Here is a 25912-nt window from a genome sequence, read left to right as displayed (position 1 = left end):
GCCCCTACATCATCAGTTCTTGATGTAAGGTCATGATCTTGGGATCCTGGGATCAAGCCCTGCGTCAGGTGCCCCGCTTAGTGGAGTCCGCTTCTCCCTCTCCCTCTGCCACCCACCTGTTTGTGCTCTAATAAGTAAATAAAATCTTAAAAAAAAAAAAAACAGCTTGTTAAAAATGACTTTCCTACTACATTGGCAACCAGCATTCATGGTGGAGGAGACCATGGTGTGGTTACTGGAGCCCTTAGTGGCTCCTGATCCCCATTTAACTTCTGAAAGGTTTCCACCATGCCTTAGGTCTTCTCTTAATGTAAGCTAAGGATCAAGGGACCTCTCAGCCTTAACTTCTTCCCTGAACTTCTAAAATACTTGTTGCCTTAGGTGTTGCTATTCCTTAGCTAGAGTCTGTTGTTCCCTGTACAGCAAACAAATCTGTCCTCTGCCCCAAACATGACAGTCTCCCTATGATCTAAGGCTTTTTCCTATAGAACATCTATGAACTACAGTCCACAATAAAAGCTGTCCATGCCATTGCCCGAAAGACCTGCACATGCATGGGAATCCATGCAGAACTGCCCCAAACAATATCCACCCCTCACTACTGTATTCATGCTCACCTGATATGCCCATGAGTACACTGCTGGGAAACCACTCTGGTTCATCTCACTGTGGAGCTAGCACCAAATCCACTCAACTTCACTCAAAAAGCATTTGATGAAACTACTGTTTTCAGGATGCTAGGCATCAGAATGAGGCCAAGCTGCTGTATTCACCCTCGTTCTGCCTACGTGTGTCCCATACTGAAGCGGCTGATGAAACACCAACGCGCATCAGTGTCCTCCTTTGAATGGCATGTGGCTTCTTTTTACATTCATTGTTGACTTTTCCAGAATGAGGAATGAATTAACAACAGGATACTGTACAAAAACATACAATTTGTTTTTTTTCTGGTGTGATTAAAGGATTTTATGTTCCTTATCCAGGAAAAGCAGAGCCTGGGTATAGTAGAGTCTTGACTCATGAGCAGGAAGGGGCTGACAGTTGGAAAACACACAGAAATCACCACAACAGTATTCACCAGCCACCATCTGGGATTATAAAGAAGACCAATACAAGCACGAAAGATGGAGGAGAGTAAGTAAAACGACACAAACGTGGTCACCAGGATAAGGGTGGTTTGGGTGACTCTGGGCTCAGCGGAGGATCTGGGGAGACATTATTAGTCCTGTGACTGTGTTGGATCCACTGCCTGTCCCTGTGCAGGATGAAAACCATGGAGCTACTGGCCCAGATCATGAGCCCGGAAAATGAAACTTCAGAGAATATTATCAATAGTGCATAGAGCGGGGCTGTGACTGTCTCATGATCTATAGTAAACCAGTACCGTAAATCTCCTTCGTCTGTGATGTTTTTCACGCTCCATTTATCAGACACATATAACACATACACATGAAAAATTAAATTTACAAACATGTACATGACCCAGCAGAGGGAGATGGAGAAGCCAACATAACTTTGGGGCTTTAAGATCCTTCCAAAAGGAGTTCATGGGGCTGACCCTGATGGTCTGGAACACACTCAAGAGGCAGGTGCGGCTCAGAGATACTCCCCTGCTCACTCTCTGAACATACAAAAGAAGTTTGCATCCAAATTTACTGAAAAAATTGTTTCAACCCAGAAGCCGCCATTGTCTAGGGGACTCTCTTAGAGAGAAGGACCAAGGAGCTGGAGATGATCAGGTGCTTGAGAATCAAATGGGTGGACCTCACCTTGCATTCAGTGTGGTAGAGGAACAGGTAATGGCAAAGAAGAGATAGTGGGATAGGGGGGCGCCTGGGTGGCTCAGTCATTAAGCGTCTGCCTTCGGCTCAGGTCATGATCCCAGGGTCCTGGGATCGAGCCCCACATCGGGCTCCCTGCTCCGCGGGGAGTCTGCTTCTCCCTCTCCCTCTCCCCCTGCTTGTGTTCCCTCTCTCGCTGTGTCTCTGTCAAATAAATAAAATCAAAAAAAAAAAAAAAGAAGAAGAGAGATAGTGCCCACAATTCCAATTGCCATCAGTGACAAGGAGATTATTCCTATTATCAAATCCCTGGAGGCTATGCTGTCATTCAACGTTTTCCTAAAAAATTATGGCAACAATTATTCCTCTGAGCAACAAGGCCAACTGAAGTTTTGACACCCAGATTCACTTTGTGTGCTCCTGCTCGACTGCCAAAACTACCGGAGACAGCAAGAGATGGAGAGATACCTAGTACATTTCAGGTAAAAGTCAGCAGTAAGGATGAGAGGGTGTTAACCTGGGAGAGGTAATGACAAGTGAGAGCAAATGGAAAAAAAGAACAATACATGATTTTCAGAAGAAGTTGAAATTCACTAGCCCTACTGGAGAAAAGAGAAAACTTGATCACTACCCACACCATAAACCAAGTCAACTGTGAATAGACTGCTGATCTAAATTTTAAAGGCATAATATGTTTTTTAAGAAAAATAAAAAACTGGGCACCTGGGTGGCTCAGTTGGTTAAGCGACTGCCTTCGGCTCAGGTCATGATCCTGGAGTCCCAGGATCGAGTCCCACATTGGGCTCCCTGCTTCTCCCTCTGACCCTCTTCCCTCTCGTGCTCTCTATCTCTCATTCTCTCTCTCTCAAATAAATAAATAAAATCTTAAAAAAAGAAAGAAAAATAAAAAACTTTCATTTGGTTCTTGAACAAAATATTTCTTAAACAGTACTGAATATATTAATCACATGGTAAAATGATTTTATATTAAGAGGCGGTTCTCATCAAAACACCCCCACCACACACACAATCTGTAACCAGCTGCCCATTCAATTATTGATATATAAAATTTATGAGCCAAAAGTCACTGCTATGGCTTTACCAACAGACAAATACAATCTCAACAACGTCCACTATCCATTTCCCTGTGAGGGTCTTTCATCCATATGAGAAGTTGGAGGAACACAGTCCACTTAGCACCACACCTAGTTCTTTTTCTTTTTTTAACTTAAATTCAATTTAGTTAACATATACTGTATTATTAGTTTCAGGGATAGAATTTAGTGATTCATTAGTTGTATATAACACCCAGCGCTCATTACATCAAGTGCTCTCCTTAATGCCCACTACCCAATTACCCCATTCCCCCACCCACCTCCCATCCAGCAACCCTCAGTTTGTTTCCTGTAATTAAGTCTCTTAATGGTTTGCCTCCTTCTGTTTTTATTTTCCTTCCCTTCCCCTATTTTCATGTTTTGTTTCTTAAATTCCACATACGAGTGAAATCACATGGTATTTGTCTTTCTCTGCCTGATTTATTTCGCTTAGCATAGTACCCTCTAGTTCCATCCACATTGTTGCAAATGGCAAGATTTAGGGTTTTTTGACGGCTGAGTAATATTCCATTCAATGGATATACACCACATCTTCTTTATCCATTCATCTGTCAATGGACATCTGGGCTCTTTCCATAGTTTGGCTATTGTGGACATTACTGCTATAAACACTGGGGTGCATGTGCCCCTTTGAATCACAATATTTGTATCCTTTGGATAAATACCTAGCAGTGCTATTGCTGGGTCATAGGGTAGCTCTATTTTTAACTTTTTGAGGAACATCCACACTGTTTTCCAGAGTGGCTGTAGCAGTTTGCATTCCCACTAACAGTGTAAGAGGGTTCCCCTTTCTCTAAATCTTCACCAACATCTGTTGTTTCCTGAGTTGTTAATTTTAGCCATTCTGACCAGACCACACCCACTTTTTTTTTTTTTAATATTCAATGGGACCACACCTACATGTGATACCAATTCAAGTTCAGGGTTCCTAAAACAACACACAGTTTTCAGAATTCTCCAGAAGGACTCAGAGAAGTCACTGAGAGCTGTTGTACTCACCACGATGGCTTACTAATCTGTATCTGAAAGGACAGGTAGAGATTAATACCAGACAGGGAAGAAGTGTAATACCAGACAGGGAAGAAGTGTAATACCAAACAGGGAAGAAGTGTATGGGGTAGAGTCCGGGAGAAGTATGAACGCAGGGTTCCAGTGTCCCTTCTGTGAAGTGAGGGATGTGTTACTCTCTAGACATTGATATTTGACAATACTCATAGCATACTGCCACCAGGGATGTTCACCCAAACCTGGGTGCTCACACTTTTTACTGGAGCTCAACAAATACTGACTGGATGGCTGGTGTTTATTCTCATGCTCTAGGGAAGTCTGGCTGATATCTTTTGTGTTCAGCTACTCCAGAAGCAGACCTGACACTGCATGGCCCAAGGTCCCATCATGAATCACTATCAGACTGTCTGTGGCCATGCCCTGAGATAAACAAAGGCAATACTATGAGCATGACATTCCAAGGGGTGGAGATTATCTTCCAGGGTGTGATGGCAAAGGACAGACTCTGTTAAATTTTGTTAAATTTTCCCTAGATCCCCCCTACTCATCCAATATCCCAGTACAGGAATAGAACCATATGGCTGTCAACCCATTCTGCAAACACACAGGAACATGCACATACATGCTCACGCACTCAGGCACACACACACAGAGTACACAAACTCAAGACTCAAACACACAGAAATACACACTCACATACAGTCTTTCCCATCCTGGCATATAGAGGCTCACACCCACAACACATGTGCACACTGACCACATACAGACTCACACATTCATACACACTCACAATACACACCCAAACACCACTGTCCTACTCAATTTCACAAAAACCCTCACAAAGTCACCAGGTGTATGCTTCTCAGAAAAAATGGTGTTTTTTTTTTTGTTCTGTTTTGTTTTTCTGGATTTCAAGTTATATGACAAAGTGGCAGTAATCAAAACAATATGGTACTGGCACAAAAACAGACACACAGATCAATAGAACAGAAAACCTATCCTATAATTCTCTTTTTTTGGTATTATACTCTTTTATTTAGAGTTTAAACTAAATGCAGAGCTCTCCACATCTCCATAACAATTTTTTTAAAGTTAAAAAGTATTTTTTTTAAAGTTTTTGATGTAGTGTTCCATGACTCATTGTCTGCGTATAACGCCCAGTGCTCCCTACAGAGGGGCCAACCCATCCCCCCACCCACCTCCCCTCTGAAACCCTCAGTTGGTTTCTCAGAGTCCATAGTCTCTCATGGTTCATCTCCCCCTCCGATTTCCCCCCTTCATTTTTCCCTTCCTTCTCCTAATGTCCTCCTTGCTATTCCTTATGTTCCATAAATCAGTGAAACCATAAGATAACTGTCGTTCTCTGTTTGACTTATTTCACTTAGCATCATCTCCTCCAGTCCCATCCATCTTGATGTAAAAGTTGGGTATTCATCCTTTCTGATGCCTGAGTAATATTCCATTGTCTATATGGACCACATCTTCTTTATCCATTCATCTGCTGAAGGGCATCTTGGCTCCTTCGACAGTTTGGCCACAGTCTGCTGCCATGAACATTGGGGTGCATATGGCCCTTCTTTTCACTACATCTGTATCTTTGGGGTAAATACCCAGTAGGGCAATTGCAGCGAATATTCTCAACGGGGAAAAGCTAAGAGCCTTTCCCTTAAGATCAGGAACATGACAAGGATGCCCACTCTCACCACTATTGTTCAACATAGTACTGGAATCCTAGCAACAGCAATCAGACAACAAAAAGAAATAAAAGGCATCCAGATCGGCAAAGAAGAAGTCAAACTCTCTCTCTTCGCAGATGACATGATACTTTATCTGGAAAACCCAAAAGACTCCACCCCAAAATTACTAGAACTCATACAGCAATTCAGGAATGTGGCAGGATACAAAATCAATGCACAGAAATCAGTTGCTTTCCTTAACACTAACAATGTAACTGTATAAAGAGAAATTAGGGAATCAATTCCATTTACAATAGCACCTAAAACCTTAAGATACCTTGGATTAAACCTAACCAAAGAGGTAAAGGATCTATACTCTAGAAACTACAGAACATTTATGAAGGAAATTGAAGAAGACACAAAAGATAGAAAAACATTCCATGCTCATGGATTAGAAGAAAAAACATTGTTAAAATGTCTATGCTGCCCAGAGCAATCTATACTTTCAATGCTATCCCTATCAAAATACCAATGGCATTTTTCCAAGTGCTGGAACAAAGAATCCTAAAATTTGTATGGAACCAGAAAAGACCGCGAATTGCCAAGGAATTGTTAAAAAAGAAAAACAAAACTGGGGGCATCACACTGCCTGATTTCAGGCTATATTACAAATTACTGAGACAGCGTGGTGCTGATACAGAAGTGGACACATGGATCAATGGAACAGAACAGAGAGCCAGATATGGACCCTCAACTCTATGGTCAACTAATAAGCAGGAAAAAATATCCAATGGAAAAAAGACAGCCTTTTCAAAAAATGGTGCTGGGAAAATTGGACAGCTACATACAGAAGAATGAAGCTCAACCATTCTCTTACACCATACACAAAGATAAACTCTAAATGGATGAAAGACCTCAATATGAGACAGAAATCCACCAAAATCCTAGAGGAGAACATAGGCAGTAACCTTTTCGACATCGGCCACAGCAACTTCTTTCAAAACATGTCTCCAGGGGCACCTGGGTGGCTCAGTTGGTTAAGCAACTGCCTTCGGCTCAGGTCATGATCCTGGAGTCCCGGGATTGAGTCCCGCATCGGGCTCCCTGCTCAGCGGGGGTCTGCTTCTCCCTCTAACCCTCCCCCCTTTATGCTCTCAAATAAATAAATAAATAAATAAATAAATAAATAAATAAATAAATAAATAAATCTTTTTTAAAAAAACACATCTCCAAAGGCAAGGGAAACAAAAGCGAAAATGAACTTCTGGGACTTCATCAAGATAAAAAGCTTCTGCACAGCAAAGGAAACAGTCAACAAAACAAAGAGACAACCCACATTTGCAAATGACACTACAGATAAAGGGCTAGTATCCAAGATCTATAAAGAACTTCTCAAACTGAACACCCAAAAACCAAATAATCCAGTCAAGAAATGGGCAGAAGACATAAACAGACACTTCTCCAAAGAAGACCTACAAATGGCTAACAGACACATGAAAAAATGCTCATCCTCATTAGCCATCAGGGAAATTCAAATTAAAACCACACTGAGATACCACCTTACACCAGTTAGAATGGCAAAAACTGACAAGACAAGAAACAACAAACGTTGGAGAGGTTGTGGAGAAAGGGGAACCCTCTTACACTGTGGTGGAAATGCAAGTTGGTACAGCCACTTTGGAAAACAGTGTGGAGGTGCCTCAGAAAGTTAAAAATAGAGCTACCCTATGACCCAGCAATGGCAGAAAAATGCTTGTATAAAGTAATTCTTTTCATGTGTCCAAGCCTGTGAATGCAAGAAAGAGGAGCCATGTCTGCAACTGCACTCCTTCCAACTGCAGATCCCAGGAGCACATTTTAAATGTACAGTGTTTCAAAACTTCTCAGCTCTGGCTCTGGAAATGCAGGGAGTGGTGAAAAATTTGGTGGTGAATGGCAGATCATGAGCTGTAACACAGCAGGAGAACAAGGGCAGAGGGAAGAGTGCAAAGCAATAAAACAGGGATGATGCACACAACATGGTGACATGGGACAGTTTTAGTCCTGTAGGGCTGCCATAACAAAATATCGAAGACTGGATGGCATAAACAACAGAAACTTATTTCCTCAGAGTTTTTAGGTGACAAATCCAAGATCTAGGTGTCAGCAGGGTTGGTCTCTTCTGAGGCCTTTCTCCTTGCTTGAATATGGCCACCTTCTCCCTGTGTGTTGTTCACATGGCCTTTTTCTGGCCTCACACATCTACATTGCTGTTGTTTCCTAACTTCCTCTTCTTGTAAGGACACCAGTCATATTGTATTAGGGCGCACTCATTTTTAACCTAATCAACTCTTTGAAGGCCCCATCTCTACATTCTGATGTATTAGGTATTAGGACTATGAAATATGAACTCTGGGATACACAGTTCAACTCCTAACAGGAGTGTGGGAGGTGAGAGACTATGCAGGATAAAAAGGCACACAGGACTTAAAGGGTGCACTATGTTTCAAGTGCACTGCAGGTCTTAAGGGAACAAGGGGACAATGTGCATGGAAGTTAAGGGTGTAACACAACAGACATTAGTTTGGGGGCCTAAGGGTACAGTGGTCATAAGAACAAGGGGAAAAATGAGGAAGGGAGATAATCAGCAACAGTAGGGAGAGGGTGGGAAAGGCCAGGACAATTCATGTCCATGTGGGCTTAGAGAACAGAAGGGAGGAAACATACATTCTGTAGGATTTAAAGGTTATTTGATGGTGGGACACAACACTATGACACCTGGATAGATGAAAGGCAGAAGCTATTACTAACAGCTCCAAAGAGGAGAAGGATGCCAGGCAGGGCCGCGCTGGGGGGAGGGGGCTGTACATGGGGACAGAGTAGCAACAAGCTAGAGCTACAGGAGCAGCTTAGGTGTGGAAGCAATGTGAGGGGAGCTAGTTTTCTAGAGTTCCCACTGAACTGGCTGACTTGAAACATTTCACAGATTCAAAACATAAAGCTTTCCCTGATTGTCTAGTACCTGACCCTGGGTGGTCACAGCTGCTGCAAAGTGGCTCAGCTTGTGTGAGCCCAGTAAAGGAAGTGATTAAGGTGTGGACTGGTCAGCTGCCTGGTCAGGGGGAACCTTGAAATGGCATCGATATGAAAGACAACAACAAAAATGATGTGACACTATGTTCTTGGAGTATGGAGGCACTGGACATGGTTCGTAGTCCAGGAGTGAAACCTTGCTGGGGGGATAATGGTGTGAGGGAAACAAAATGGGTGTGAGTGATGAAGTCAGCTGGGAAGAGAGTGGGAATGAAAAGACTAAGGGCATCACCTCCGAGGCAAAGGCTATAAGTATCTTCTCTTATTGCTGATTAAGATTTCTTATTTGGTTATGATACCATCTACTATACCTGTTCATTTTCAAGGTGCTTTTCCCCTGCTTCATTAATAAGTAATTGCTGGAGTAATATATTTTTTATTTTTAAAAAAGATTTTATTTGAGAGAGAGAGAGTGTGCACGTGTGCAAGTGTGCGAGCAGGGGGAAGGGCAGAGGGAAGAGAAAGAATCCCAAAAGACTCCGAGCTGAGTGCAGAGCCTGACTTGGGGCTTGATCTCATGACTCTGAGATCATGACCTGAGCCAAAACCAAGAGTTGGAGCTTAATGAAATGAGCCACTCAGGTGCCCCTGGAGTGATATTTTGACATTGTTTGAACAACTTACGGCTCATCTACGTATTTTAGCATCTACGGATGATTTTTATCTGAGTCAGTTATCAGATGATGGTTGCAAAATAGTTGTTTTAACATTCTACTACCTTTTTTCAAGTTTTTATTTAAATTCCAGTTAGTTAACATACACTGCAATATTGGTTTCAGGAATAGAATTTAGTGATTCGTCACGGACATACAATACCCAGTGCTCATCAAAACAAGTGCCTTCAGAGCGCCTGGGTGGCTCAGTCAGTTAAGCGTCTGCCTTCGGTTCAGGTCACGATCCCGGGGTCCTGGGACTGGGCGCCATGTTGGGCTCTCTGCTCAGCAGGGAGCCTGCTTCTCCTTCTCCCTCTGCCTGCCACTCTGCCTACTTGTGTTCTCTCTCAAATAAAAAAACAAAAACAAAAAACAAGTGCCCTCTTTAATACTCATCACCCATCTGGTCCATCCCCCACCCCCCTCCCTCCATCAACCTTGTCTGGTCTCTATCTTTAAGAGTCTCTTGTGGCTGTTGCACTCTCTCCTTTTTTACTTTTCCCCCTTCCCATATGTTCATCTGTTTTCTTTCTTAAATTCCACATACGAGTGAAATCATATGGTATTTGTCTTTCTCTGACTTATTTCATTTAGCATAATACACTCTAGCTCTATCCACGTCATTACAAATGGCAAGATTTCATTCTTTTTTATGACTGAGTGATATTCCACTGTGTATATATACCACATCTTCTTTATCTTTTCATCCATTGATGGACATTCGTCCCTTTCTGTAATTTGGCTATTGTTGATAATGCTGCTATAAACAAAGGGGTGCATATATCTCTTCCAATCGCTATATTTGTATCCTTTGGGTAAATACTTAGTAGTGCAACTGCTGGATCATAAGGTGGTTCTATTTTTAGCTTTTTGAGGAACAACCATACTGGTCTCCAGAGTGGCTGCACCGGTTTGCATTCCCAACAGAGTAAGAGGGCTCCCCTTTCTGTGCTTCCTAACCAACACCTGTTGTTTCCCGTGTTGTTAATTTTAGCCATTCTTAAAGGTGTGAGATGATAGCTCATTGTAATTTTCATTTGTATTTCCCTGATGAGTGATGTTGAGCATCTTTTCATGTGTCTGTTAGCCATCTGTATGTCTTCTTTGGAAAAATGTCTACTCATGTCTTCCGCCCATTTTTTTTTTAAACTGGATTGTGTTTTAGTTGTTCTTTGATAAGTTCTATATATATTTTTTGGATACTAACCCTTACCAGATATGTCATTTGCAAACTCTTCTCCCATTCTGAAGGTTGCCTTTTAGTTTTGTTGATTGTTTCCTTTGCTGTGCAGAAGCTTTTTCTTTCTTTCTTTTTTTTAATTTTTATTGTTATGTTAATCACCATAGATCATTCGTTTTTGATGCAGTGTTCCATGATTCATTGTTTGTGCATAACACCCAGTGCTCCACGCAGAATGTGCCCTCTTTAATACCCATCACCAGGCTAACCCCTCCCCCCAACCCCCTCCGCTCTAGAACCCTCAGTTTGTTTTTCAGAGTCCATCGTCTCTCATGGTTCGTCTCCCCCTCTGACTTACTCCCCTTCATTCTTCCCCTCCTATCTTTTTTTTCTTAACATATATTGCATTATTTGTTTCAGAAGTACAGATCTGTGACTCAACAGTCTTGCACAATTCACAGCGCTCGCCATAGCACATACCCTCCCCAATGTCTATCACCCAGCCTCCCCATCCCTCCCACCCCCCACCACTCAGCAACCCTCAGTTTGTTTCCTGAGATTAAGAATTCCTCATATCAGTGAGGTCATATGATACATGTCTTTCTCTGATTGACTTATTTCACTCAGCATAACACCCTCCAGTTCCATCCACGGCGTTGCAAATGGCAAGATCTCATTCCTTTATGTGCAGAAGCTTTTTATCTTGATGAAGTCCCAGTAGTGTATTTTTGCTTTTGTTTCCCTTGCCTCTAGCAAGGTATCTAGTAAGAAGCTGTTATGGGCAAGGTCAAAGAGGTTACTGCCTATGTGCTCCTCTAGGATTTTGATGGTTTCCTGTCTCACATTTAGCCCTTTAATCCATTTTGAATTTATTTTTGTGTACACTGTAAGAAAGTGGTCCTGTTTCATTCTTTTGTATGTTGCTCTCCAGTTTTCTCAACACCGTTTATTGAAGAGGCTGTCTTTTTTCCCATTGAATACTCTTTCTTGCTTTGGTGAAGATTAGTTGTCCATGTAGTTGTGGGTTAATTTCTGGGTTTTCTTTTCTGCCCCATTGATCTGTGTGTGTGTGTGTGTGTGTGTGTGTGTGTGTGTGTGTGTGTGTGTGTGTGTGTTTGTGCCAGTACCATACTGTCTTGATCACTCTAGCTTTGTAATATAACTTGAAGTTTGGAATAGTGATGCCTCCAGCTTGGGTTTGGTTTTTCAAGATTGCTTTGGCTATTCAGGGTCTTTTGTGCATCCATTCAAATTTGACAATTGATTGTTCTAGCTCTGTGAAAAACACTGATGGTATTTTGATAGGGATTGCATTAAATGTGTAGATTGCTTTCAGTAATATGGAAATTTTAACAATATTTGTTCTTCCAATCCATGGGCATGGAATGCTTTTCCATTTCTTTGTGTTATCTTCAACTTCTTTCATCAGTGTTTTACAGTTTTCAGAGTACAGATCTTCTACCTTTTCAGTTAAGTTTATTCCTAAGTATCTTACGGTTTTCGGTGCTATTGTTAATGGGATCAATCCCTTGATTTCTTTTCCTGGTGCTTCATATTTGGTATATAGAAATACAACCGATTTCTCTATGTTGATTTTGCATCCTGTGACTTTACTGAATTCTAGCAATTTTTTGGTGGAGTCTTTTCAGTTTTCTATAGAGTATCATGTCATCTGCAAATAGGGAAAGTTTGACTTATTCCTTGCCAATTTGGATGCCTTTTATTTCTCTTTGTTCTCTGATGCTAAGATAGGACTTCCAGTACTATGTTAAATAATAGTGGTGAGAGTAGACATTCCTGTATTGCTCCTGACTGTAGAGGAAAGGCTCTCACTCTCAGTTTTTGCCCATGAGGATATTAGCTGTGGGTTTTTTAATATATGGTTTTTATGATACTGAGGTATGTTCCCTCTATCCCTACTTTGTCAGGGGTTTTTATCAAGAATGGATGTTGCACTTTGTCAAATGCTTCTTCTGCATCTATTGAGAGGATCATATGATTCTTACCTTTCTTTTACTAATGTGGTGTACCATGTTGACTTGAGATACTGAACCACCCTTGCAGCAACCTTCCCACTGCCTTTACGTGTGTATTAATTAGCATTCCTGTGTAAAGGAGAGGTTTCCTTTTTCCCCTTCCCTACATCTATTATCACATTACATTCAAGATTTCCTTCATATTTGCAGTGACATATTACTATACATTTGTTTGCTGCACAAATTATTCCAAATCTGCCCACTGGGGGTTCTTCACCCTGGCTACATCCCATCAAGCTTTGTTTGTTATCACAAGTTAAAATATACAGAACGTAAAATGTGCCCCCATTTTAGAGTGTACAATTCAGTAGCATTTGGCACATTCACAATGTTGTGCAACCATAACCACTACCTACTTCATCATCCTACACAGAAAACTAGCCATTAAGCAGTAGAGTTGACCCCTGAACAACACTAGTCTGAAGGACACAGGTCCACTTACACGTGGAATTTTTACAGATCAGTACTGTAAACTATTTTTTCTTACAATTTTCTTCACATTTTCTTTTCTCTAGCTTACTTTATCATAAGAATATAGTATACAATACATAGAATATATAGTATATGGTAACTGTTTTGTTACCTGTAAGGTTTCTGGTCAACAGTAGGCATTAGTAGTTAAGTGTTTGGGAAGCCAAACTTGTAGGCAGATTTTGACAGCACAAGGGATAGGCACCCCAACCCCCATGTTGTTCCAAGGGCAGCTGTAATCTCTACTTCTTCCTGCCCCCAAACCCCAGCAATGACTGCCTTTCTTTACTTTATGAATCAACACACTGAAGACTCAGCTCATATGCTCCCTTCCCTAGCCTATATTAGGCCACTTCTTCAAGGAGTACTGAGTGTTTTTATGTAGACTGATATTTTTTTTTGTTTTCTGTTTTTATTAAAACTTTAGTTAACATACATCATAATATTGGTTACTGGAGTAGAATTTAGTGATTCATCATTACATATGACACCTAGTGCCGATCACAACAACTGCCCTCTTTAATACCCATCACCCATCTAGCCCTTCCCCCACCCATGTCCCTCCATCCACCCTCAGTTTGTTCTCTTTCATTACGAGTCTCTTACGGCTTGTTTCTCTCTCAACTTTTTTTTTCTCCTTCCCACATGTTCATCTGTTTTCCTTCTTAGATTCCACATATGAATGAGAACATATGGTGTCTGTCCTTCTCTGACTGCAGGTCTGGCATCCGTGCACAGGCTGTCAGCTCGGGTCTACTCCAGCAGCGTCTGGACCCTGAGCCTGGGACTTGTTACATGGATGATGAGCGCGAGAAGCCGTGTGCTTTGTGTGCAGCCAACACTTGCGCCCCCGCGTGGGCAGTGGGGCAGTCCGTGTGCAGCCAACACTTGTGCCGTACCTGGACAGTGGGGAGACTCAGCCCCACAACCAGGCTGCAGCTGAGAAGGCCTCCCGACAATGCTGGTCCTGCTTACGTGCAACCTCTCCTACCTCACAACTGTGCCCAGGTCTCCCGGCCCATCCTGCCCTCGTGAGGACCAGGATCTATAGTCCACACCTGATCCCACCACATCTGGGCACCCCCCCCCCGACCAGACCCCCTCGACCACCCACAAGCCCCAGTTCCTCCCCAAGACCACAGACCAGGGCTCAGATTGCGCTCTTCGTGCAAACAGAATCTGAAGCACAAACCCTTTTCCCTCTGCCCCTCCCCCTCCCCTGCTCGTGCTCTCTCTCTCTCAAATAAATAAAATCTAAAAATAAATAAATAAATGAAGCACAAGCCCACCTTTTCACTACCACGTGTTCTGCCCTCTCCAGGCGGGTCCCAGACTTGGCTCCTTCCCACTTCCTCCCAGCGCAGGACCCCGCGCATGCGCTCCACGGGGCGCACGGTGTACGGCCCCTCGCCCCACCCCGGGGGCCTGAAATCAGTGTCCCCTAAAATCTAGATGCCCCCGAGGGCGGCACCAGGGCCCTGGGGCTCGTTACCGAATACACACGGTTAAAGGCGCCACCAGACGCTAGTCCAAAACCGTCCCTCTCACAGGACCCTCACAGCTGCCTGTCGCGCGCGCGTTCAGGCTCTGGGGCAGCTGCGAACTCAGAGCTGAGCGGCCCGCAGCACGCAGTCCCCCTCCCCCCTTGGGGCCCCGCAAGCGCTGCCACACCGGTGTCAGCCACATTCCCTCCCAACTAACCTTGCAGGAGGAGGGTCCGCTGCTGTAAAGCAGTCCCTCAGCCGGAAGAGCGAAAGGCCCCCGTGGGCCCGAAGCCGCCTGGGAAAACTCGAGGGTCGTCTGACCCTGGTGCCAAGTGCGCAGGCGCAGGGAGGCAGTAGCCGCACCCACATGCGCGCTTGTGCAGGGGCCACCCATGAAGGCCTGCCCGGCCTCGGGCTTAGGACCCTGCAACTCCACACCCCGCCGTGGCCGGTGGGGTCCTCAGACTTCTCGCTACAGCAGCCCCTCCCTCCCCACAAGAATCACCAGTCCTGGTTCCGTTCCTTCCCCTTCATTTGCTAAATGCAAGGAACCCCCAGTATTTATGTTGAGATGGGATGGTAGCGTGTAGAGGACCAGGTGTGCTCTGCTTGCTTTCTCTAGTGTTACTGAAAGAGGGACTGGTGTTGGGGGGAGGCTATGGAAACAGGGCTCTGAGGAGAAAAGCCTCAGCACCCCCAGAGACCTTGTTGAAAAGGCTCATTCGTGGGCCCCACCACAGGTGCATCTCAATCTCTTAGAGTGGGGTTCTCCTATAGATTCGGTTTCAACAGGAACTCAGGAGACGCACATACAAACAACACTTTGAGAGGCAATGTTTGGCGAAGTGGTCCTCAAGGCTGGATAACCGTTAGGATCACCTGGGAGGTTTTCAGGACGACCATCTCCCGTGCCCAGTTCTGCTCATAGACGGCCATCCTACCGCAGTGTACTCTCACGGTGGAAGGGGCTCTCTGGGGTCGTTTTTACAAGGTGAATGTTTTCATTCAGGACAGCTCATCCTTATCACTTATGCATCGCCCAAAGCCCCCTCCCCAAATGCCATCACACTGATGATTCGATTTCACCATGTGATTTGGGGATAGGGAGGAATAAATATTTAGTCTCTTACATTGATGTAACTCCTTAGCAGATGTTTAACAAGACACATTTTTATTTTTTATTATGTCAGTTAGCCAGCACATAGTACATCATGAGTTTTTGATGCAGTGTTCAACGATTCATTAGTTGCATGTAACACCCAGTGCTCATCACAACCCATGCCCTCCTTAATACCCATCGCCCAGTTACCCCATCTCCCCACCCCTCCCTTCTGTAACCCTGTTTGTTTCCCTGAGTCCAGAGTCTCTCAGGGTTTGCCTCCCTCTCTGATTTCTTCCCATTCGGTTTTCCCTCCCTTCCCCTGTGGTCCTCTGTGCTATTGCTTCTGTTCCACATATGAGTGAAACCATATTATAGTTGTCTTTCTCTGCTTGACTTATTTCACTAAGCATAATCCCCTCCAGTTCCATCCATGTTAATGCAAATGGTGGGATATTACTCAGCCATCAGAAAGGATGAAGACACATTTCTTTTCTTTTTTTTTAAAAGATTTTATTTATTTATTTGAGAGAGAGAGCACACGAGAGGGGGGAGGGTCAGAGAGAGAAGCGGACTCCCTGCCGAGAAGGGAGCCCAATGTGGGCCTCGATCCCGGGACTCCAGGATCATGACCTGAGCCGAAGGCAGTTGCTTAACCAACTGAGCCACCCAGGCGCCCTACACATTTATTTTCTAACAGTTCTTACATCAAAAACATGGGGGACCTTGGCTGGTTATTCTGTTTAGAGTGTCACCATCTGAAATCAAGGTATCAATCAGCCTGGGCTTCAATTTCCAGAGCCTGGGGTAGAATCCACTCCCATAATCTTTTACGCTGTTGGCACAATTAATTTCCTTCTTATGGTTTCCACATGTGCCCACCTACACTTCGGCTTCAAAGACAGCACTAGTCTGTTCAATCCCTCTTATGCTTCAAATCTCTGATTTCCTCTTCTATTGAATCTCTCTGGCTTTTCTCTTTTGAGGCCTCAAAGAATTACTCTGGATCCACCACATAATCTGAGATAACATCTCTTTTTAAGGTCAGCTCATTAGTAACCTTAAACCCTCCGATTCTTTTCATTAGTATCATAACAAAGCCAAGAGAATAATCCCCAAATTGGAGATGTGGCCATTGTATTATATCAGTGGAAATTTTGCAATTAAAAAATATTTTAGAAATTATTAATCTATCTACAACTCTATTACCTCTGGTTCCCTTTCTTATGGTTTCTTATAATGAAAAAACACAGGAGCAATATCCTCAAAATTTTCAGGTATCCCACGTTTTCTTGTTACATTAACGTGCACAAATAAAGATTATTAAAGCTCATATAGGTAAAATAAAGTGTTAGATTCTAGAAATATCACAACACATAAAAGAATCTTCATCAGATCAGTATAGGGGCATACAATTTATTTGACCCAGAACAGATCATGAATAAATATGCAGAGTTTGGGACGGGACAGCTCTTACCAACACTTGCAACGCTGGATACCAGTAAACAGCCTCTACAGCCTGAGCCATCAAGGTCACATCCGGCTTCTGATTTCCCCGAGGAACGGCGAGAATGCAGTTCAGTGTCCCTATCCAAGATTGCACCTTCCCTCCTATACTGTATGGTCTATGTCATGATGTGAAGGGCGCATTTTGTAGAAGCAAGAGTTTTGCCTCCTGGACTGAAATTAGAAACTGCCCACGAAGCTTGTGATTTGAGCATAAATCGGAATTACTGAATAGAGTTCAGTGGCCTCCAATCTGCCCTGTGCCACCACCATCTCTCCTGGCTCCCTGGCTCCTCTACCCCACCATGTGCTCCTCCCACAGCAACATCACCCATACCCACACCCTAGAGCTGGAGCCACCTGCTAAACCTCCACACACCCCTCACCTGCAGTCAACCCTGTCACCCTCTGCTTTGCACTCCAACCTCCTTCCTGTCATCTCTTTAACAGCTGTCCCTACCTAAGTACTATTCCAGGGACTACGGTGCAAACCTCTTCACTTCCATGGACCTGCAAACCATACCATCCGAACTCTACTTTGTCTTGCAGAACATCCCAGTCCAAATTCGAGTATCTCAGCCCATTCTCCGGATCCTCTAAGCCCCACACCATCCAGTGCCCCAGCCTGAACTCCTACACAAACCCGATCCTCACGCACAGGCATTACCCCATCCCTATCACCCCTGACCCTTTCTCCTGGCTCCCTGGCTCCCTCACTGCCCTGCGCCTCTTTTGCCTCTCTCCTTGTGTTCACAGTCTCCTCCAGGGCCCTTCTCCTCTTCCAACACTCTCGATCTGCTTGGCCCATGCTGTCTTCCACCAAAATCCACCTGCCCCACAATATTCCCCTTCCTCCTCTCCAATCATGACTTTAATCCAAGACCTTGTCTCCTGTGGATTTCACCAACCATAGACTATTAAGATCTTCCCTGTGAAGAGCCCATCCCCATTATTCTTCCCATTCCCAGGAAACCCTGCACCTCTCTTTTCCCAGATCCCAATATGCCTCACTCCCTTCACTTCCTGGCACACTCTGTGTCCTTGTACCCTCACTTGAGAATGCCTCCCTGCAACAGTGAGCACACTTTTGTCTTTTATCCCTCAGCCTTCTTTCCTCTCTTGCACTCTCTTCTCCCCTTACCCCAGGACCTCTGCACCTTGTCCTTCTATTTCTTTCGCTGCACCCTCTCTCTCACCTGCTCTGTCACACACCCAGGCACTGCCACTCCCCTACATACCACAACATTCCTACCACACGTCCTGACCTAGGGTGGTAATGCTCAAAGAAATTTTTAAGAATCTATGTTGCAAATACTCTCCTTGTGGGTAGTTGCAGGCTTGGAAGGATTACAAATGATAAAAAAGAGCCCCCCTTTATGGCATCCAGAGGTCTGGAGATACAACTCTTCATATGAACATGTCATTAAGACACACAGACACACACACACACACACACACACACGATGAATGTGTATGTCGATATTATGAAAGTGAATGTGAACTGTGAGTTTGAGTAAAGGTGCGGTGAACATTAAGGTCGATGAGGGTGAGTCTGTACATGTTCAGTGTGTGCCTGAATGTGTGAGTTTCAACTGTAATTGTGTGAGTACATGAGCAACCATGTATGTGTCTACTAGTATGTGAGTATATGTGAATGTGGGCGTGCATATACACGTGTTTCCATCTGCTTGTGTGTAAATGAGTTCATGTTTGTGTGCAGTCTGAGTTGCCCACCATGATGGCTCTGACTTGAAAATGACTGCTCATTGCATAGTGAACCTGCATCACATGTGGACTTGTTTGTAGGGAAAACCAAAGGATCAGTTTTAACTCCTAATTTGTATTTCTTCTTACCAAAGCAGTAAGAGCTCATCACTGAAAATTCAAACACAACAACAACAAAACAGTAAAGAACTGTTGTAACCATGTGATCCTCTTGAATTAAGTACCTGAGGGTTGGCTCACCCAATATTTACAGGACTGGTAGAATCTTCTGGTTGAGCCATCTGATCCTGCTGCTTTAAATCTGTGACACACTCTTTTAGAAATGTCCTTCTTTCTTCTGCCTGTATTTCTTACGAATAGAGGTCAATTATGGTAAAGCATATGTTCCTAAACAATTTTCCTATTAATTGGCACTGAATTATTCAAACAAGGCCAAATTCATTAACTTTGATTTGTAAAATAATTTCTGTACCATGTTATTTACATCATGTTCCTCCTTTTACTTGTATCTCTGAATATTCTTAGCAGGTATTTTGTCTCATTCTGTTTCTCTACTAATAAACTTAATTGATGGTTCGGTTCAGTGGTCAGAAGATTAGCAAAATACTAGTTTCTGGGTAGAGAAACTTCTCTGGGAAGTGCAGAATCCAGTGAGACACACAGACTTAGCCACCTGTCCCTCACGTGTCAGAACTCAGTATTTCTTCATAGAATACCCTATCAAGGGATCAAAGGGGAAAAAAGAGCCTCACAGAAATACTCAAATAGCCTCCCATGGGGTTCTAACTAGAAACTCATAATTGTTTTTCATAATTAACAACGGAGGGGAAAATTTTCAGAAACATCTTCAGCTCCCAAACCCACACTCCCAGTGCGGCTACAAATGAAATAATTGCAGTTGTGAGGGCGGGGACCTCACAGAATCACAAACCTATATCTCAGGGTCTGGCTGCCCCCCTCCCACAAACATACTGGCTGCCGTGCCCTTCACACTGAGCCCCTCCTGGCAGCAGGAAGGAGTTGGTGAGGATTTCTACTTCAGACTTCTCGGCGGTGTCTGTTTAAGAAAAGGGAGATCAAGAATCTGGGTGAGTGATCATATCAGAAAAGGGCAATCTTCTGTGTACCACCTGACTCATTTTGAAAGCCATGCAGGAAGGTGTAATAATTCTGAGGTTTGCACTCAGCTAGGAAAGAGAGATGGGATCCTAGATTTTCACCAATCCCTGATGGCTCCTAATGCAGTAAAGGTCATCTTTGCTCATAGTGACTGTCGGTGTTTCTTGCAGGTAATAATACACACTGATTTTTAAGCCCTTAAGGACTGAGTGGTAAAATCCATCTGCTGTACAGTCCACATCATAGGAACTGCAGACTAAATGTTCAGGGTTACTAGAGGTCCACCTGTAACACCTCCGTGCTTGTAGCGAAGACTATGAAGAGTATGCATGTGGTGAAGAGTATGTACAGGAAGCATCTGATCCTGTGCAGAAAGTTTATCATCCAAATGGTAATGACTTGAATGGAAAGGTGTCTCCAATTCTGGAGGTATCACGAAATTATGGGGACATTAATTGAGTGTGCACTAGAAACCTCCACAATCTGTCAATGATAGTGAAACTTATTCATTTTGAAAGTTAGGAAATGAGCACGTAAGGAACAGTTGACAAAATGATGATGCATTCCAGATGGCAGCTGTCAGGTGCATATCATGTTCTTTCCACCCATTTAAAAATTATTCTACTACTGGGGCGCCTGGGTGGCTCAGTCAGTTAAGCGTCTGTCTTTGGCTCAGGTCATGATCCCAACCAAGGCCCTGGGATCAAGTCCCACATCGGGCTCCCTGCTCGGTGGGAAGCCTGCTTCTCCCTCTGCCTCTGCCGCTCCCCCTGCTTGTGCTCTCTCTCTGTCAAACAAACAAATAAAATCTTTAAAAAAATTATTCTACTATCAATACAAAAACCCAGTACTTGGATTTAAAGAGTGTGTAAGAATACATGCCTTACAGATGCCAATTTGCAGTGATGTATTTTATGTTAATATCATTCACAAATCTGAGCGCATTGTTAATGGGTTTACTTAACTGAGGTATTAATAAGTAGGTAAGTGTATCATTTGAAATCAATACTAACTTAATTTCTGCCTTACACGATTACTATTTTATCATGTGTTAGTGTTTTATGGCCCAAAGTTTACAGAATTACATGTGATTATTCAACAACTCCTGTGATTGCTGCCATTACACTTCGTTCCTGACATAAAAGCAAATTAGTCTTTCTGTTGTCATCTTAGTATCAAGCCAGACTTGCAGCCACTCAATATAACTTGTCAGGGGACAGGCTCCTGCAGTATTCTACTGCCAACAGTGCAGGTACATTTACTAAGATACTGAACGCTTTACCCATAATTGATATTGTCCTGTTGAATAAATTGTTACAAGTAAATGGAAAGTTGTTGTAATGAAAATTATAGAATACCACCACTTTACAATCAAACCACAAGGTGGCAATTCAAAACTGACTGCAGGTCTGGATTTTGATGAACACAGCTACCTAGCTTTCTAGCAGACCATGGTGGCTCAGTGCACTATCACGGTTTCCAGCCCAACCGGTTCCCAGTGCCCACACAGCCTGAAGGAGCAGATGTGGACAAATACTTAACCTCTGTGTGTCTGTTCTCTTCATCTTTTAGTTACGTGCCAGCCTCATAGATCTGTGAAGCGTGAAGACGTTCTCATGTGAGCGCCTTCGCAGGAGAGATTTTACATTATAAAGGCTCTTTAAAAGTTCTACATTCAGCCCTCAGAAAGCTGTTATGAAAAAATAAACACTAAGTAGGTGTTTCCAAGGGGGAACGAATGGAAAGGGGAACATACTGGATTTCAGCTGACGTGATACATGTGGCCCATGCCTCATGTTCCCATGCAGGGCATTCTAGCTCAGAAGGCAACTAACAGTGACTGGGAAGAGAGAAAATGGCCAACAGGGAACTGGCGGTAGGACTGGTCTTCTTAACACAGACTACGGTTGGCATCCTGGGCAATTTCTCACTTCTTTGTCATTATGTCCTCCTCTCCTTCACCGACTACAGGTTGAAGTCCACAGATTTCATTCACAAGCACCTGACTGTGGGCAACTTCTTATCCCTGCTCTGTAGAGGAGTCCCCCAGACCATGGCAGCATTTGGGTGGAAACATATCCTCAGTCACTTTGGATGCAAACTCCTTTTCTTTCTTCACAGGGTGGGGAGGGGAGTATCCATTGGTAGCATCTGCATCGTGAGTGTCTACCAGGCCATCACAATCAGCCCCAGAAACTCCTGGTGGGCAGAGCTTAAAGTAAAAGCTCCCAAGTACGTTGTTCCCTCCATCATCCTGTGTTGGATGCTGCAAATGCTGGTCAATGTCATTTTCCCTCTCTATTTAACTAGCACATCGAGTGAGAAAAACATCACAAACAAAAAGGATTTCGGATACTGTTCTTCGGTTCGTCATGACAAAACCAGCGCCTCATTGTATGCAGCACTGTTGTCATTCCCTGATGTGCTGTGTTTGGGGCTCATGCTCTGGGCCAGCAGCACCATGGTTCTCATCCTGTACAGGCACAAGAAGCGGGTCCAACATATACGAAGAACCATTTCTTCCAGGTCCTCCCCTGAGTCCAGAGCCACCAAAACCATCCTTCTTCTGCTGAGCACCTTTGTCTATTTTTACACCCTCTCCTCTGTCTTTCAAGTTGTTTTGTCTCTTTCTGATAATCCCAGCGGGGTCCTCCTGAACATCACTGCAATCATGGCGATGTGTTTCCCAACTGTCAGCCCCTATCTGCTCATGAGCCGTGACCCCAAGGTACCTAGGCTCTGCTTTGCCTGGGCAGGGAATATAAAATCCCCTCATCTTATGAGAAATATGTAAATTGTATGTATTTCTACAACGTACAGTTGCCAATTCATTCATCCCCCTCAGGGTCCTAAATAAAATTATGAGTCCAAGACAACAGTAAACAGGACATGCTGAGCATCTTCTTCAAAATAAACAATAAATCATAACAATATTGTAATGAAACACCATTATCTTATAAATACTTATATAATTGGAAGTTTTCCTAATACTGCCAGTAAAGGAGTTCAGAATTTATGCAATAATAAACACCAGGTCTTGACACAATCTGGATATTACAGAGAAGTCTTCAAGTGTGTGGCTTTCAATCTAATGCAATAAATTTCCAAGAAATGAACCTGGCATGAAATTTCAGGAAAAGGTACATGAACATGGGTTGGAGCGTGGCCTTGTTCTTCCTCCAACTAAAGAAAATAATTTCCCCACTACATAATGAATAGCCTGAGTGGGCCTGGAGGAAACATCCATTCTCGGGCAGTAGTGTTTCTGGGAGCCAGTTACAAGTTTTGCAGGTAAGTCATATCCTTAGAGAGATGGCACTGTTTGTTTGAAATATGAGGTGATGAAGGGAGATGAGCATGTTTACCATATTCTCATGGAGAAATGGCCAGATTAAAGAGGAGCAGGGCAAAGGAAAGCACAAAAATAAAAATATGTTTCTGCTGGTATTTAAAGATAATCAAGTGAGTGCTGACAACGTAAAGAGACATGTGTTGAGATCTGGAGAAAGCAGAGTTTTCTCTGTTATGTTAAGGAGACTTGGGCATATTGGCAGGAAGGGGGTTTGGAGACCCGGGCTCGGGTCTCCTTCAGGCACACACAGTCCTTTGGGTCATTTACATGGAGCTTGAGCTGGGAATTAGAATCCCAAGCTCATCCTTTTCTTTCACCTTCGTTTAGCCACATTAAGAGCAACCAGCCAGGGCGCCTGGGTGGCTCAGTTGGTTAAGCGACTGCCTTCGGCTCAGGTCATGATCCTGGAGTCCCGGGATCGAGTCCCACATCGGGCTCCCTGCTCAGTGGGGAGTCTGCTTCTCCCTCTGACCCTCCTCCCTCTCATGCTATCATTCTCTCTCTCTCAATAAATAAATAAAAATCTTAAAAAAATAAATAAAATTGAGATATAAAAAAAAAGAGAAACCAGCCAATATTATCATGTTTATAAGTTATCTAAAATTGTGGGCAAGCACCAAACACATGCCATCCAGATACTTCTTTTATTTTTTTTTTTAAAGATTTTACTTATTTATGTATTTATTTGAGAGAGAGAAGGTGCAAATGAGTGGGCGGGGGTGTGGAGGAGTAGAGGGGTAGGGGGAGGAGGGGGTAAGAATCTGAAGCCAACTCCATGCAGAGCATGACCAGAGCCAAGAGTTGGACGCTTGACTGACCGAGCCACTCAGGCGCCCTTGATACTTACTTCTTTTAAATGGCTGATAAGGAGTGTCAAGGACAGATAATCTGTGATGTGCTTTCTTTTACAATTTTTTTTTAAGATTTTACTCATTTAAGAGAGAGAGAGAGTGCAAGAGAGCACAAGCAGGCGGAGTGGCAGAGAGAGAGGGAGAAACAGGCTCTTCACTGAGCAGAGAGCCCGACGTGGGGCTCGATCCTAGGACCCTGGGATTATGACCTGAGCCGAAGGCAAATGCCTAACTGACAGAGCCACCCAGGAGCCCTCTTTTACAATTTTTAATTTTTTTTTTTTTTTTAGATTTTATTTATTCAAGAGAGAGGGGAGAGAGCATGAGAGAGAGAGCAAGCGTGAATGGGCTGGGGGAGGAGCAGCGGGAGAAGCAGACTCCTCCCTGAGCAGGGAGCCTGACATGGGGCTCTACCCTAGGACCCTGGGATCATGACCTGAGCCAAAGGCAGATGCTTAACCAACTGAGCCACCCAGGCACTCTTCTTTTGCATTTTTAAAATCTAATCAGATTAGAAAGCCACTTCTAGAAACCCAAGAACCAACTCAGAAAACTCATCCTTAAATCTGGTTTCTCTTGACCCACTCTTGGTCACAGTGGAATGATTAATTGTTTGATATTCCTAAAATGGAATTCTATACAGCAATGCCAGTGGATGAGTCACAACAACATACAACCATAAATTCTCAAACAACTTAAATGAAAAAAGTCAAATACAAAAGAGTTAATGCTCTATTATTTTCTTTACATTAAATACCAAATAGACAATAATAATGTGTGCTGGCAGAGGTCACCACTGTGTTTACCCTATGAGGGGTGACAGACAGGGAAAGCAATAGGAGCTTCCAGGGGTCTGATGATATTCTGTGCATTGATATAAGTGCTGTGTACAGATATGTGATCAGTATGCACAGTTTCATTATCTGTGCACTGTATCTATATTTTTTAATTTAGAAAATACATATCACCAATAAAAACCATGGGATAGAGTACATTTATGTATAATGTCCTTACATTGTGAAGGAGGAGTTTAAACCTACTGAAGAAAAAGACTCTTAGTTTTTCAAATCATACAGAAATTTCTAGGTTGAAAACTTCTAAAGAAAAGAGGTCAAATGTATACTTGTTTTTAAAAGTTTCTTCCAGGGGCGCCTGGGTGGCTCAGTTGGTTGGGCGACTGCCTTCAGCTCGGGTCGTGATCCCAGAGTCCTGGGATCGAGTCCCACATCGGGGTCCCGGCTCATCGGGAAGCCTGCTTCTCCCTCTGACCCTCTCCCTGTCATGCTGTTTCTCTCTCTCTCTCAAATAAATAAAATCTTTTTAAGAAAATAAATAAATAAATAAAAGTTTCTTCCGGACATACAGGAATTGAAGTAGAAAGTAAGAATAAAGTCAACAATAAGCACTACTAGGTATTTATCGAAAGGATACAAACATAATGATATACCCCAATTTTTATAGCAGCAATGTTCATAATAGTCAAAATATGCAAAGACCCCAGATGTCCACTGACAAATGAGTGGATAAGGAAGATGTGGTGTATATATATATACACAATGGAATATTACTCAGCCATCAAAAGGAATGAAATCTTGCCATTTGCAATGACATGGATGGAACTAGAGGGTATTAAGCTAAGTGAAATAAGTCAATCGGAGAAAGACAAATATCATATGATTTCACTCATATGTGGAATTTAAGAAAAACAGATGAACACAGAGGAAGGGAAGGGAAAATAAAGTAAGATGAAAACAGAGAGGGAGGCAAACCATAAGAGACTCTTA

At 43.3% G+C, this 25912-nt stretch overlaps 1 protein-coding gene and 1 pseudogene across 1 annotated transcript; one reads left to right on the top strand and one right to left on the bottom strand.

The window, feature by feature from the left end:
- Nucleotides 1-871: 871 nt before the first annotated feature.
- Nucleotides 872-14845, bottom strand: LOC113936211 (annotated as a pseudogene).
- A 6935-nt stretch (nucleotides 14846-21780) lies between these two features.
- LOC113935854 (vomeronasal type-1 receptor 4-like) lies at nucleotides 21781-22719 on the top strand. Its single transcript, XM_027618450.2, has one exon. It carries the CDS (start codon nucleotides 21781-21783, stop codon nucleotides 22717-22719), a length of 939 nt encoding a protein of 312 aa, XP_027474251.2.
- Nucleotides 22720-25912: the final 3193 nt, after the last annotated feature.

The sequence above is a fragment of the Zalophus californianus genome, chromosome 17, assembly GCF_009762305.2.
Source record: "Zalophus californianus isolate mZalCal1 chromosome 17, mZalCal1.pri.v2, whole genome shotgun sequence".
Taxonomy (NCBI): Eukaryota; Metazoa; Chordata; class Mammalia; order Carnivora; family Otariidae; genus Zalophus; species Zalophus californianus.
Note: the sequence above shows the minus strand (reverse complement) of the source record. Positions and strands in the feature narration are given on the sequence as shown.

What these genes read in the sequence shown, in the direction of transcription:
- LOC113935854 (XM_027618450.2), top strand. Translation starts at nt 21,781, where the DNA reads ATGGCCAACAGGGAACTGGCGGTAGGACTGGTCTTCTTAACACAGACT.